General features: G+C 25.8%; 1 protein-coding gene across 3 annotated transcripts in view; it reads left to right on the top strand.

Moving 5' to 3' along the window:
* The window catches only part of LOC145842104 (uncharacterized), a 74,776-nt gene that overhangs the window by 26,554 nt on the left and 31,557 nt on the right, over positions 1-16,665 (top strand). For all 3 annotated transcript variants that reach the window (XM_082949488.1, XM_082949486.1, XM_082949485.1), the window contains 5 exons: positions 10,527-10,658; positions 10,811-10,896; positions 11,598-11,850; positions 15,117-15,256; positions 15,460-15,505. In XM_082949488.1, the coding sequence (XP_082805614.1) occupies positions 10,527-10,658; positions 10,811-10,896; positions 11,598-11,850; positions 15,117-15,256; positions 15,460-15,505 (657 nt within the window). The remainder of the gene's footprint in view (positions 1-10,526; positions 10,659-10,810; positions 10,897-11,597; positions 11,851-15,116; positions 15,257-15,459; positions 15,506-16,665) is intronic.

Genomic DNA, 16,665 nt, shown 5'->3' with positions numbered 1-16,665 from the left:
TTTAATAGTCTAGTATTCACACAATTCAATTTTTAGCTATTTACTGTGCAGTGCACAGCTTTTAAAAATGCTCAAGACCACTTTTTATAAGAACAAGTTGCAATGATTTAAAAAAATCTATTTTAGACAATTACTAAATTCTATAGTTAGATTTTAGTTTCTTAACTCGTTTGTGAAAACATGATATAATTTAAATCATAGTTATGAAATCAACTAATATAAAATTTGTTTTTCACATGCATTCTTTAGCCTGTTGATTCCTAAAATGTGAGCTGTGATAATCTTTTTTTTTAGCTATGCAATAGTCTGTAATGAAATTAATTTTGTGATAGGAAAGCATTGCACATTGTACTTAATTTGTTATTATTGTTTTTTAATAAATACACAGTGGGCTGAAAACAGGGTTCAAGCGGCCATTGACATAAAACTGTCATAAAAAGCAGTATAATACAATTTAAAGTTACACTTAGTGTTACAATATGAATAATGTTTGTTTTTATTTAAAAAATAGTAAAAATTTTAATTTCTAATAAAACTTTAAAGAAAGAAACTTAAAAAAAAGAAAATAATAATTGGCTACCTCAAGAGAGTCACATTTACTCCCATTTTAGTTTAAATATGATTGAATTTTCGGGACACGTTCAAAATCCACCCGCAATCAAAATCCACCCGCGATCAAAATCCACCCGATCAAAATCCACCCGATCAAAATCCACCCGATCAAAATCCACCCGAGTCAAAATCCACCCGAGTCAAAATCCACCCGGGTCAAAATCCACCCGATCAAAATCTACCCGGTTCAAAATCCACCCGATCAAAATCCACCCGGGTCAAAATCCACCCGATCAAAATCCATCCGAGTCAAAATCCACCCGAGTCAAAATCCACCCGTTCAAAATCAACCCGGTTCAAAATCCACCCGATCAAAATCAACCCGAGTCAAAATCCACCCGATTAAAATCAACCCGATCAAAATCAACCCGAGTCAAAATCCACCCGAGTCAAAATCCACCCGATCAAAATCAACCCGGTTCAAAATCCACCCGATCAAAATCAACCCGGTTCAAAATCCACCCGATTAAAATCAACCTGATCAAAATCAACCCGAGTCAAAATCCACCCGATCAAATTCCACCCGGTTCAAAATCCACCCGGTTCAAAATCCACCCGATCAAAATCAACCCGAGTTCATTTTTTTTCGAAATAAGAATTAATTTCTAATAGAATTTTATAATATTGAATAAAGTTATATGTTTAAACAACTATTGGTATAAAAAAGAGTAAGTATTTATAAAGAAAGAAATTTTAATTTATTTAATAAAATAATTATAAAAATAAGTTAAACAATATAATTAAACAGCATTAAAAAAAAATTCATAGTAGCTTTACAAGTATTTAAAATGTTTATAATTTATTAATGTTAGTAGTGTTGGTGTTACTTTTAAAAAAAGAAGTTAAAAAAAATAAAAAAAGAATTACGCTCAGTTTCAATCCATTTAAACTTCCTTCTAATTTAATTTCCCAAAGTCAATCATAATTAAATAAAAATATTTACTAAGGATAACTCATAGTAAATTAAAATATCAAAACTATAGAAGTTTATAAATTAGAAGAATCTTTAATAACATTTATTAAGCTAAAGAAAATTACAAAAATCAAATACCAAATAATGTAAATTTATGGAAAATGTTAATTAAATGTTACAAAAAGAAAATTAAAATATTAATCTAAAATTTTTGAGCTTTTTTTTTTGATGTAAAAAGTTTTGTGTTTTGTGCTTTACTTAAATTTAAAAATAGTATTACATACAATATTTTATTATATAAAAAATTTCAACTAACAGTGTTTATAAAAAATAAAATATAGATAAAGAATAATATAAAATTGCTACGTGATAATAAAATAAAAATCCTTTGTTAAATTTGGAAAAACTATCACCTATTAATTATATTTTAAACATTATTGTTAACGACGTGGAAAAGACGTTAAAAGATATTTTTGGTGTGCGACTCGATAACTTTAAGGTATGTTCGTGCAAGAGGACTTAGGACCAAATATTTTGAGCGCTTTTATTTGTCGTTTAGTAAACAATTTATTGACGTTTCTTTTATTAGTAATTTTTAAAAACAGAACATAAATTTTAATATAAAAATACGAAAACTAATTTACTAAAAATATAAATGAGGAATATGTAAGAAATCAATAACTGTTTTAAAACAATTTTATTGTTTTCTATCTAATTTTTGTTACAAATATTTTTTAGTTATTTTTTTTAATTTATACAATAATTTTAGGTGCTATTATCGTTTTTTTCAAAGTGTTTAAGTTAATTGAACTTTATTTTATTAAATGTTTTTTTTATAAACCATCTATTTTTGAAAAAACAAAAAATTGTTTCGTCTAAGGTAACTAAAGTTATAAGTTATTTTTAATTAGATAACAACTTAATTTGCTATTTTTTAACTAATAGTACAAATTAAAAAGCTAAACATTTTTCTATGAATTCTAAAGTCCTTTACATAAAACAAATATCGACTCTACAATTCATTGAGTTTGCTCAAATAGCTTGTAAATTGCAACTAAAATAGTTAGTAGTTAGACTTGAGCTAGGGAAATTATATACTTTAGAATTGTAGTAGTAAATAAATAAGTTGAGTTTTTTAGAAATGACACTATATTTATAACAAATATTACGAAAAAAAAACTTATAACATTTTTAATTTATTATTAAAATGTTCTATTTTTACATAGGTTCATTAAAAAAAGTATGTATTTCAGACAAGAGAGTTTAAATTCAAGTATAAGTTATTTTTATGAATTTTTGTACCAGACTGTATCAACTTAAACAATCGTATTATTAATTTTATTAATAGGTTAAGGCCAGTTTTGAAAGTGATTAATTGAGTGGTTTTATAAAATTAAATCTCTTTTGGTTAACGTTTAAATTTTAAATTTAAAATTTTCTAATCTAAAACTTTTAATTTACATGCGATAAATTTTCTTGAATTAATTTCCGACAATTTAAGTTAAAAGCTATAACTGCATGTTTTTAATTAATTAGTTGTAAACGTTTTATGTTTTTTTATAAATATAAAGTTGCATAGAAATTGTAATTAAGTAAGATAAATTATTATTTACTGTTCAATATTATATTGTTAATTGATATTTTTTAATTCATAGAAATGGAAATGTTATTATTTACCACTATTTTTTTTTTAATATAATCTTCATATAAAAAAAGTCCTTTTGTTAAAACTTAAGAAATTTTAAGTAATTTAATTAAAAATGAAACAAAATTAAAATTAAACAAAATTTTATATTGGTTATAACGAATTTAAACGGTAAAGACAACTATTGTTATAACAAATTGTTTAGTAGACAAATTAACTTTAAAAGCGTGAAAATTTTGTCTAACAAATAAAACCGAAAATTAATAAATATTTAATTTTAAGTTAATATTGAAAAATCTTTAAATGGCAATACAGTAAAAGTAACTATCTAAAGTAAATTAGTGACCTTTTCTTAACAAAGAGAACTTTTATAGATAAATATCTTGTTAAGACCTTTCACATAAAAAAATTATATTAAAAAAAACACAAACTAAATGAATTTTAAACGTTTGCCTTTTACTTTTTTGTAATTAAAAGTAACGAAGATGCAGTTGGATTTAATCAGAGTCGGCAGACAATTGTTTATCTCGGGCCAAATTTAATGTTTCAATTTTTTCCGCGAGCCGTTGTTTTATTCAATTTTTGTTTTTAATCTGTTTTAGTCACGTTTATCTACTTAAAGGGATCAGGCCTGGCATATTTAAAATGTATATTTTTTTCTAAAGTCGAAAACTATTTTTTTTAAAAACTTGTGTCATATTATTATTCCTATCATTATTTACAAGGTGTAGATCATTAAAAACAGGTGTAGATCATTATGTATACTTTTTATAATCAATTTCTATTATTTTATTTGTATTTTCTTTTTAGTAGTTAAAAAAAATCTTTTTTTATTTAATGCACAGCATATCACGTATTTAAAATTTTAGTGATTTTGTTAAACTAGTTAAAATATAAACAAATATTAATACTTTCATTTTAAACAGTGTAAGTTTTTCTTTTAAAACCTTTAAATACCTTAATAATCTATCTAAAGTTTTTCGGGTTGCAACTTTTTGAAACAAAAAAGTACAACAGTTACTTCAACCCAGTCACCGTGTTTTTAAAAGTTAAAAACATGTAAAATTGCCAATTAAAAAAACTTTGCAATATTATATAAGTAATTTATCCAAGTACGTAAGCTTTTGTTGTTTAAAAGGAAAAGTAAAGTCTAAACTTTAAAGAAAAACTTCTAGATTTACTATCTGTCTTTTTTCACATCTAAGGCTTAAGCATAATAAATGATTTTTAAATGATATTCAGAAACTTAAAAACAAACTATTATAATTTCTTTTTCTTTTTTGAAAATTTCAATTTTGTTTTGTTTAGTTGACCAAATTTACATGCTCGAGGGCCACATATTTACACTTCGAGGGCCGCAGTTTGCTGACCCCTAAATTAAATAGATTAATTTGTAGTATAAATGGTAGCTTTCACTTGTAATACTCAGTTTTTATAAAAATTATATCGTGTGACGTATTTGTTTAAAAATTACTTAAAAGTTCTAAATTATTAAATTTTATACCTAGAAACAGTAAAATATAATTGATTGTCGTGTAATTGTGATTGAGATAATACAAGATTATTTTTTCTGGCACATCCTTTAGTTTTCTAAAAGTTTTAACATAGTCATATTTGTATAGTAAAACTTTAATTTATTTATCCTGACGTTGTTAAACTTTTATTAGCTCTTATAGTTATACTTATATCAAAAACAACAGTACCTTTAAAAGCTGCTTGCCGGCTGTAGCTATTCAAAATTATATTCAGTAATCAAAAAAACAAAAATATTTTTGTCAAAAATTCCTTATAATAAGCAAAAATACCAAATAACAACTCAAAAAACCTCACAAAATAAGTTCAATCTGTAGTACAGTTTTTATATTCTTAAGTCAATTTATAAGGGACAAAAATACAAGATTTTATAAGTGTTTTTTGAATAAAACTTGTTTAAGATTGGTACTTTAGAGTGGTGAGATTTAATTAAATGATACTTGATTTAAAAAGAAATAAATAAACAAGGTGCTTGTTTCGATTCGGTTGGATTTTGACTTTGGTTGATTTTGTGTCGGTAGGATTTTGACTCGGGTTGATTTTAACTCGGATGAATTTTGATCGGGTGGATTTTGACTCAGGTGGATTTTGATCGGGTGGATTTTGACTCGGGTTGATTTTGATCGGGTGGATTTTAAACCGGGTGGATTTTGATCGGGTGGATTTTGAAACGGGTGGATTTAGAATTGGGTTGATTTTGATCGGGTGGATTTTGAACCGGGTGGATTTTGATCGGGTGGATTTTGACTCAGGTGGATTTTGATCGGGTGGATTTTGATCGGGTGGATTTTAAAACGGGTGGATTTAGAGTCGGGTTGATTTTGATCGGGTGGATTTTGAACCGGGTGGATTTTAATCGGGTGGATTTTAACTCGGGTGGATTTTGATCGGGTGGATTTTCATCGGATGGATTTTGAACCGGGTTGATTTTGATCGGGTGGATTTTGACTCGGGTTGATTTTGATCGGGTAGATTTTAACTCGGGTGGATTTTGATCGGGTGGATTTTGACCCGGGTGGATTTTGATCGGGTGGATTTTGAACCGGGTGGATTTTGATCGGGTGGATTTTGAATGCGGGTGGATTTTGATCGGGTGGATTTTGAACGCGGGTGGATTTTGATAGTATACCGAATTTTCAATATCAAGCCGGGTGAAACTGTACTCTAAATACAGTTTATTTTTAATTTAAGGCTGTTCTGTGTATATCAAAGTTTGTATTATTAATAACGTTACATTTGTACTAGTTTATCAAAAAAAAAAAAAAACCGTAAACATTTTGAACAAAAAAAACTTTTATTCGTTGCAAAACAGTGCAAAAAACAAAATAATTTAGCCTGTGATTAAAAAAAAGTACTTTAAATTTACTAGAAAATATAAGTCAAACAGTAAGTTCTTAAAACTTCTTTGAAATTAAGTTTCTAAATTAAATAAAACACTCTATTCAGTAGCACAAAGCATATGTGACAACTTTTCCCATTCTGAACTACATGATGAAATTTTTTCATCTAGCTGCAAACAACTTCGCTCAGTATGTCCAACTTCTTTACAATAAGTGCAATTCAGTCTGTCTAAAGTGTTGTTAACATCGTAGTCACTCTTGTCACATAATCGATTTAAACAATCTGTTAAATTTTTATACTGAGAAGTTTTCCTTGAAAAGTTCATTCTGTACTGTCTTAGAAACTTGTTGTTAGCTTTCAATCCACTTTCGGTGTATTTTAACAAACCTCTACCGTTGTTTTGGTCAATTAGTTCAGCACTATGTGCAAGAACAGTATGCGCAGTTGGTGTAAAGCGAATCCATTTAACCGACATGACCAGCATCATTGTTTTTTGACATAAAACTGAGTATTTCTCTACATTAATCTTTCTGTTAGAATTTATGAGGCATAAAACAATGGAAACATATAAAATAATTTTGTTAATGTTTTCTTTTAAACTAACATCAGAAATATGCTTCGTCAGCAGAGTCCTATTTTTGGTGTTTAGCAAAGTTTTGACTACGTTACCTGTTGTAGAAGTTCCACCATGGACTGTGGGATCCGGTTTTTCAAGAGCAACATTAATTTCTTCTTCTACACATTTCTGAATTTTTCTTTTTGACTCAATTAAATTATTTACACCTTGACTTTTAGATATTCCTTCAAACTTCGATTCTGACCAATTAAAATGTCCAGCCACAGCATGATAACATATTTTATAGCGTCAAAGTTAGGCTTAGTTTGAAATTGTGGTTTGTGGTTTTTTAACAGTTCGTATATTTCGATGTTAGTTAAACTATCCATATCACTGCTAGGTTTAAATAAGTTATAGTAATAAATCTACAAAAAATATATTAGTTTTAATCAGATGCAATACTCTGGCTATCTTGTATCATAATTAAAAACACTACTTTTACAAAAACTACTATAATAACTTCAGTACTACAATACCTTAAATTTGCTAAAATAAAAAAAAAAAAACTATTTCAATAACTAAAACATATGCTAAGCTACCATGTTTTGATCAATACTAACTGTTCTCATCATTCTTGGAGCTTAAATGATCTGTAAACAAAAGTAAGTGAATCTGTACACATTAAGAACCTTCTAGAACATACAAATTGGTCTTTTTTTTCATAGTGAAAAACCAGGGATAGGATATTATTTCAAATTTTTTAACAGAAATATCGCTTGTAAAAACCTAAAAAAATAGTTATATTCCACATGATAGATTTGTCTGTAAATTTGTATATAGAATCCTTGTCATTTTTACTAAATTATTAAAAAAAAATATGTTGGTTGTACGGTGGCGAATTGAGAAAATTAACCTTAAAGAATACCCTAAATTGCCAGAAATCATCAACGAATTTTCGACGAGAATAGAAGATTTTTTAAACGAGAAATAATATACTTTTACATTTAAATATTCAAAGAATTTTGACTTTTTTCAATTAACACTAAACCAAAGAAATGAAAAAACTTAAAAAAAAGTATTTGTATAAAAGCTTTTAAGGTGTTTTCTAACATTACCTTATCGATGTAGACCTTAATTTTGACAAAAATTTAAGCATTTTTCGAGGCTTTTTTAAACTTAAAAAAAGCAAACTTTGGCTACATTTAAGCTTACATAACTTATAGTATACTTTGAGCAGAACAGAAATAAACCCAGTTTTTAAAAGACGACACCCCTCTCTAAACAATTAAATAAAAATCTTGCTTTAATTGTTTAGTCGTAAAAATAGTCAATGGCCACTTGCCAGCCCACTGTGAAATAGTTAAAATAGCCCACTCTTCCATCAAATTAATTTTTTTATTGAACAGCCCATTAATTAATTCTAGCCTGCATAATTTTTTAGGTTTAATAGCTTTATACAAATTTTAAGTTTAATAATATCTGTTATAATTTCGGGTATGTTAAATTCAATGGTATTGATAAGGAAATTTACAAAATGAAATTAGTTAAAGTAAAAACAGCCCAAAATAATTTTTTAGCTATATAGGATTGATATTGATAGTTCTCGCATGACTACTTTTATTTAAAATAGATACTTATAGATTTAAATTTACAAAAGATACATAAATAAAACTAAAACTGTAAGTTGTAAAACATAGTTTTTCAAAAATAAATTTTTAGTTTCTTATATAACGATTAAAATATATAGTATTTTCTTTTTTTGTTAAATTAAAAAACTTAAATGTTGATACAATTTTGTATAATGAATATAGACTAGTTTTTATAAATAAGAAAAAAGTTTTACTTACGACGACATTATCTCAAAAGTACTTTTGATATGTAAAATCAACTTTGTAGATTTTTTGTTATGAGGATCTTTTGATTAATTATTTTACCTGTAATCATGCCTGTGTATAATCTAGGCAAAAATTTTTTAATAAGCTGCATCTCGTTTAGTACTTCTCTGAATTTTAGTTTGCATAGTTTTGCAGTTGTGGTTGCATTCGATTTGCAACCTTTTTTTATCTTACTAGATGTGTAAATGTCTTTCTTGTGTTCTAAAGGTTGAATTTATTTCAAAGATATTTTTTTTTAGGTACTACATGACTTTTGAAAAAATACTACTTTACTAAGACATATACTGAATAAAAAAAAAACAGTTTGTTCCAATTATTTTTAAAACACTTAATTTTACAAGTTTGTTATTCTGAAACAAAAACTAAAAAAGTCTTATTTTGCCACAAATTTTTTAAATTTCTTTTTCAATGCTTTAAAATATATAGGAAATAATTTGTAAGAGTATTTACATCTCAAGTTTATAAAACCCAAAAAGTAGATATACTTTTAAGTGAACTTTAAAATTAATCAGAAAACGGACAATGTTAGAATTGTTTTTCTTACGTTTTTACGGCAAACTTTAAAAAAAAATTAAATCTGTTATACATGTAAACTAGTTTGAAAGTTGTTAAAATTAGATATCATTTAAAAAGTTCAAAGAAGAATATCTAAAGCTCGTTGCAAAAGAAAATAAAGTAATTATTACTTTTGTCTGTACACTCTGTATGGAACCTATTGACTCTTCAATTTTGATACATGGTGTTTTTTAAACTACTTAATAATAATTTCTGTCAGCGAATATAAAGATCTGCAAAAGAATTTCATATTATAAAAATAACTTAAATATCCTTATAACTTAAAGTTCAGACTGTGATGCAATTACCTAGCTACTTACTAAAGATATCATCTAGGAACCCTAGCTACAAGATCGTTATCCTTGTTTTTTTTTTTGAAAATAATTTGTTATTAGTATTAAAAGATTTTTTTTTCATCTATATAATCTTAATTTATAAATACGTTAAGTAGCAGCAGTTACTTAGATGTTACGTTTTTTAATTTGAAAAGGTTTTTTCATTAGTTTAAGGTTAATATAAACTTAGATAAAATTACAAAAATTTTTAATGTGAGTTTATTCCTTTCAAATTTGTTTCACGTGTATAAGCACGATGATCACAGAAAACAAACTAATAAAAGACTATGAAAATTTGTTTTATATAAAGCCAAAACATTTTACATTTATAATCGTTGAATAATTTTAGTTTATTTTTGTATTAAGGTTTATTCATTAAGTTTTATTAAAAAGGGTTGTTATAAATATTCAGTATTCATAGTTATTATGTTGTACTAGACAATCAAGTAAATTATGAAAATATATACATAATTAAGAATTAAGCTATAAAACTAAGACGGTATACAACTGATCACAAAAGATTTGCTGACAAAATACAAAATAAACAATTTTAAATAGTAACTATTATAAGTAAAATAAAATAAAGCTATAAAAAATCAAACTTTCAAGTAGCATTTATAGTACTTGCATTTTCTAATTAGTTTTGAATTGGTGTTTAATAGTTTTTTATTATCTTTGATTGCAATGTCAGTCTTTATATTTACAGGGAGAACATATTTTGTTCGGCTTAGTTTGACTAGTTGTATGTATTTAATCTCAATTATGGTTTATTTACGATCAAAGTTGTCAGTATTGATTTTGTGGGTATAGCTGCTTAATTTTATACGTTCTATTTTGATTATATTTTTGAAAGTTTGCTCGTAGTTCTTTAGAAAACAATGTAAACTTTTATAATAGTGTAAAAAGATTAAGCCAAGTAAATTACTCAAGTATCTGCTAATACTATTGTGTTTTTTTTAGCTTGTAGTTAAAAAAAATCAGTTTATTTATCAGTTATTATGTGATTTAATAAATAGTTTTTTAAGAAAAAAATTCGAAAACATAAATTATGATATAAGTTAATAGATAAATCTAAAAATATTGGAAAAATAAAAAAACAAAACATATAACCAAGAAAAATACTTTTAACATCATTTAATAGCAACTTGAAATTGATTTGAACAACAAGCGAAAACACCAAACACTAGAACGGGAGTTTTATCAAAAAGTTGAAGATTTAGAGAAAGAATATAGCGCAGAAGTGAAAAAACTTAAAGAAAACCACAAAAACCAGGTTGGCCGTATTTTGATCTTATTTAATTTTACATTATTTTTCTACAACTATATAATGAATTATTAATGATTTTTGATGTCTATGCAATTTGTTTTGAAACTAATGTAAAATAAATAATAGTTATAAAATTTAAAAAAATCATATAAAATTAGTTAGAGAAATCAGAAGAATATTCTAAGCAAAATATCAAAGAAAATCAAGAAAAGTGTTGTGAAGATATTAAAAGAAAAGAAAAAAAGTTAGATTACTTAAGATTCTATTTGATTACATTTAACTTCAGAATTTAAAACAATTTTTATTATTTGCAAGTTAGTTGTACTAAAAATTACACCTTCAGTGAATAAAATTGACTTACAAACGTTTACATCTGGGGTGAGCAAACTTTAGTCTGCAGATCACAATTGAAACTTTACTAATCCTCATAGTTTTCCTAAAAAGTTTTTGTTTTTTGTTGTATTTTACTCAAACCAATATGTTCCAGTAATAAAAACAAGTCTTTTCAGTTTAATATAAACTATAGAAAAATCAACTAGTATTTTTATTGAAGTATAACTATCTACTATTTGCCGATCTTCAGGGTTTTACAATCACAATAATAAAAGAAAAAATCAAGGTTTATGTTCAAACACGCTTAAAAGATGATCAACTAGATGTACACTGAAATAGTGATAAAAATAAAAAATAGTTAATTAAACAGCAAACATATTATATTAAAAAAAACCAATCAAGCAAACAAGACAAAATATACTTTTACTTTTAGTACTTAATTAAATCGCTCATTTTAGCTTTACGGTTATTTAAAGCTTTATAATTGTTATATAAAATTGGTTTCATTTACTATTTTTAAAAAAATAATTTTTCACCATCTCCTTATTTTTTTTAAAGTTTAATTTACTATGAGTTGTACAAAAGATAGTTTTTAAACATGCTTATCTGTAGGTATCAGTTTGATATTAACTTTTTGGAAGAGAAAGTTAGAAGCCTAGATCAGGAATACAAAAAGAAGCTACAATCTGAAAGCAGAAAGTACAAACAGGAGATAGAAAAACAAGAAGAAAAATATCAGAGTCTTAAGTTAGAACTTGAAAGAAAATTGTGTCAACTTGAAGTTGAACAACGTGAAAAAGAAGAGAGAGAGTTATTTCAAAGATCGCTTGATAATATTGCTTGTAAAAATCGATCAACTCCACAAGTAATTTTTTCTATAAGTATATTATAAAGTATAAGTTGTACTGTATAAACGTTTATATATTTAAGTTTACCAATTATAGTTCAAAACACACAAACTTTCTAAAATAATAGCTTTTATTTGAGATAGACAAATGTTTGGCTATTATATAGTATTTTTCAAACGTTTTTCTAAGTCGAGTAAATAAATTTAAAAACTGATACAATGTTGCAACATTAAGATTACTAATGCTATAATAGTTTTAGTAATCTTGTTAATAATATTTATGTACCAAAAAATCTGCAAACTATTTTCCCGCAGATTTTACTATTTAATTGCTTAAATGTTTAAATTTTAGTATTGTTTTAAGAACTTATATTTTAAAGATTTGTTTTTGTCCGTTTCTCTATAGGATAACTCTTTTTAGTCGTTATATTATGTTCACTTTTAAAGTAAAAGAGTTTCAAATTTATTTTGCTGTTATGTACTTGGTAAGTCTTCGCAGTTAAGGGCATAGAGCTTAAGAAACTTTTTTACTTGGTAATTTTATTTTTCATTGATTTTTAACTTCGTTAACAGTGTTTTTTACCGTTTCTTTTAATGTATCTTTTTTTTTGGGGTATTAGGGCACTGAGTCAAAAAGTTCAATAGAATTTTATAAGGGAGGGTCAAGTTAAAAAGACAAAAAAAAAATATTTTGTAAGAAATTTGTCTTCTCTTTTTGTTTTTAAGCTATGTTTTTAAAACTTACTGAATATAATCTTAAATTAATAGAAAAATCATAAAACTTTTTTTAAATTTTTTAGTTTTTAGTTTTCAAATATGATTTGTTCTTTAAATGCAAGTAACATTTCCTTATTATTTGAGATCAATATCTTGGAAAATAAAAAGATATATTTTTTTTTAATTTTTAAGTTTCGAAGTAAATTGACAGTGAAAAATTTGCGGTCCATTTGTTTGTATTGAAAACTATTTACAAAAACCTCTATATCCAATGAAAACAAATTGTACAGTACTTTTTTAATTGATCTGATGCCTGTTTCTGTCTTAAACAATTGACACAGTTCCACGGAACTCTAAAATAAAATAAGTACTGCGAAAAGAAAAGAAGATGAATATGTGTAACGTATTAGAGTCTAATATGATGAAAATAATTAAACTAGTAACTAATAGTAATTACAATGTATGTTGATTATACACAGTGTTAAATTGATAATCACTAAATTGATAAACTCTAAATAAAGTAATACGCAATATTTAATGTTGATTATTTAATACAACTTAAAATAATCACTTATACTAAAAGCTATCATTTACTATACTTAGTTATGTTTTATAACTGAAGTATACTCCATTTTAAACTGTAAATCATTAACATTTATTGTATTACAAATAAATAATAATATTCTTGAGTACATGTAGTATTAATAGCAAAGTAAAACGTATACGAATATTTTTCAGCAAAATTGTTTATGATTCGTGCCCGAGTATATTTCTTTTTTAACATGTTGGTGAACACAATTTATAGAGTAGGAAATAAACATAGAGAAAAGTTGACCAGAAGTTTTACTTTTTTGCAAACTTTTCTTCCATTTTCATGGTGGTTTTTGTAGCATAATTGAACATTTTACTATGTATCAGTGTTCGTATTATATATGTACTTATATTTATACTTATCATCGTTTCAGATTTTTTATTGTTAATAAAGTATTCTAACACTAGACATTTTTCTTCAGTTTAACTTCATAATAAGTATACAGAATTGACAAAATCGATTCGAAATTTAATGTTTAGAGTTAAAACGTTTTTTGTTTTGAACGTCATTCACAAAGCTAAACGCTATAGGAGGTAAATAAATTTCATACAATTTTATCTCATTTTGCAAATTTTGAACAAATGTAGTTGTATTAAGGGCATAGGGGGGGGTAAACACCCTTTTTTGGTTTTTGATCTTATTTTATATAGTTTTTACTAAGCTACAAAATTCTTTTTACAGATTTAAAAAGTTCGAAATAGTTTTTTGAGATATATACGGCCAAAGTCGGAGGCAACAATGGGTTCCTTATGGGAGGCGCAAACTAAAACGGCAAAAATAGACTATTTCACTTAAAATCTCTTTTCTCCTACATTTTTTGAGATAACTACCGCAAATTTTCAGGAAATGTTCCTTGATATATTTAGAAAATTCTGTCGGAAGGAATTTTTTAGAAATTAAGAAATAAAAATTTTATATAAAAAATAAACAAACAAAACATTTTTTTTAAGTTTTTTCGTTATAAAATTTTTATTTCTTAAATTTCAAAAAATTCCTTCCGACAAAATTTTTTAAAAATTGCAAGAAACATTTTCTGAAAATTTGAGGTAGTTATCTCAAAAAACGTAGGAGGAGATAGATTTTTAGTGATTTCTAGTTATTTGCCGTTTTAGTTTGCGCCTCCCATAAGGATCCTACTGTTGCCTCCGACTTTGACTGGCTATATCTCAAAAATTATTTTGTATTTTTAAAATCTGTAAAAAGCATCTTGTAGCTTAGTAAAAACTATATAAAATATGATTAAAAACCAAAAAATGGATTTTTAGTGAAATAGTCCATTTACGCCTTTCTAGTATACGCCTCCAATAAGGAACCTATTAAACGCTCTAACTTTGATCGCTTTTATCTTTGAACTTCGAATTTTCACAAGCGGTGAAAGTAACGAGTAGCTTAACTAATCATGTAAAAAATTGAAACTAAATTAAAAAAAAAGAATTTAACCCGTCCTATGCCCTTAAATAAACTGTATAAATTGTTTTAACAAAAGCACTTGCAAGATATCTTTTGTTTCGCTCTTTCTATATCGTTTTATGTTTATTATTACAGTTGTTAGACATTTTCACGTTAAGTAAGCCAAAAATAAACAATTTTTTAGACTTCAGATTATTTTTTTGACTGTTATGCTAAAAATATCAAGTAACTTAATTCTGATACATTTTAAAGTATATTATGTTAATTCGATTTATTTTCTAACTACTAACTATACTGGTGGCTTGTGTAATTATTCCTTTATAAAAGCATTCTTATCAAGTGAAATAATTTAGTAGCATTTAGTGATTTATAAGCTCAACATTGTGTTTTTACTAAGTTTTTTTAAGTTTTCTTTTAATTTATTTTATAAAACTTTATGATAATTTTTCTCACTTAGAATACCGTTAATTGGTTAAAGTTTTAATTTTTTAGTACATAGAATATTTTTTATTATAATAAATATTATTGTGTTTTATTTAAATGATTGTAATGTGTAATGTTGCAGCAAACCTCTTGCATTTCAAACGTTTGTGGAAGATCTAGATCTGTGGGAAATAATCGAAATATAAACACCAAAGACTGCGACACTTCAGTAGACAACTTTATTTTTGCTTCGACTCCTATAAGTACACCTAAACGAGGCCGGTATGTAAAAAGTTCAATAAAATTAAAGACCTTTAAAAACCTTTACTGTAAAAAACAAGTTTTGTAAATTATTATGTACATTATAGTTCTCTAATTTTGATAAGAAATAAACAAATGTGTCTTGACAACTTAATTGATTTTTTTTTTTGAATAATAGTGTTACTTTTTTATGTTTTATATTAATATCAATTTTATATTTGTAGAAAAAATAGCAAAAAAAGGAAAAAAAGATCAGCATCTGCTTTTGAAGTTAGTAATAAGTTCTATTATTTCTTTTTGCTGAAAACTCTTCGAATTAAAATAAAATGTTTGAAATACATCTAAAAGTTTTAGTAAAAAGACTAATTCTAAAAATATATTCTGTTTTTTTAGTGTTTTTAAAGGCATAATTAAAAATACTACTGGTTTCTTAAATATTTTTTTGATAAATAACTTTGCTACATAAAATGAATATATTTGTACTTAATGTAGTTAGTGTTACAAATAGTTATTGTTTCTTATATGCTTCTAATGCCAAGAAAATCGTTAATTAATAACTCAATCGTAAATAATTTTGTATGTGTTTAATAACTATAAGTTACAAGTTTTTTTTTTCATCAATTAAGAAAGGTATGCGGTTTTCTTTAAAAAGTGTTAAAAAAAATTTTTCTGAAGTCAGCAGATACTGATGGCTCAGTATCTGCAAGACCCGTTAACTTATTTCTTTGTCTTAAGCCCTTCTTAGTCTTAATCATTCTAATGGTATAGTAATCACTTAAATAGTAGCTTAAATTAAAAACAACCGGTTATAAATTACACAGCACAGTTTAATTAACAATATTTTATAACAAATGTGATTTAAAAAATACGTATTAACTCAAGTAAAATTATACAAAAAGTTGATAAAGCTAAAGAATAATTCAATAATTTCTTTAATAAGCAACAAAGTTTAATCTATAATTTGGTACTTCTTTTAAAACAACAAATTTACAAAAGTTTAAACACTCAACTGCAATCCACTCAGAGTTCCAATTCAATGATATGTCATCAGCCAGAGTTCAACAATAAACTGACCGTTGCTACAACAAGAATAGCATTTTGTATTAAAAATTCGTCGTTAAGCAAACGTCATAGTGCTTTAATAAATTTAAACTTGTCAGTGTTTACAACTAGTTATTTTGTAAACTTATTAACTATTATCACAACGCAGGGCAGATAGCGTTACATTTTCCTTTCTTTGTACCCTTTTTTTGGCATTCTTGGCCAGGCTCCAATGATAAGCATCAAGGTCATGAGTAGACAGGAAAGAAAAATCGAACATACTGGTTTGCTAAACAACTATTGACGTAACTCATTAAACTGCTTCTTTTCTCTTGCATCTGAAACAGGTTGCCCGCTTGCAACTCGTCACACTTCTCTAGACACTGCTG

The sequence above is a fragment of the Thalia democratica genome, chromosome 8 (assembly GCF_965202585.1).
Source record: "Thalia democratica chromosome 8, ktThaDemo2.hap1.1, whole genome shotgun sequence".
Classification (NCBI taxonomy): Eukaryota; Metazoa; Chordata; class Thaliacea; order Salpida; family Salpidae; genus Thalia; species Thalia democratica.
Note: the sequence above shows the minus strand (reverse complement) of the source record. Positions and strands in the feature narration are given on the sequence as shown.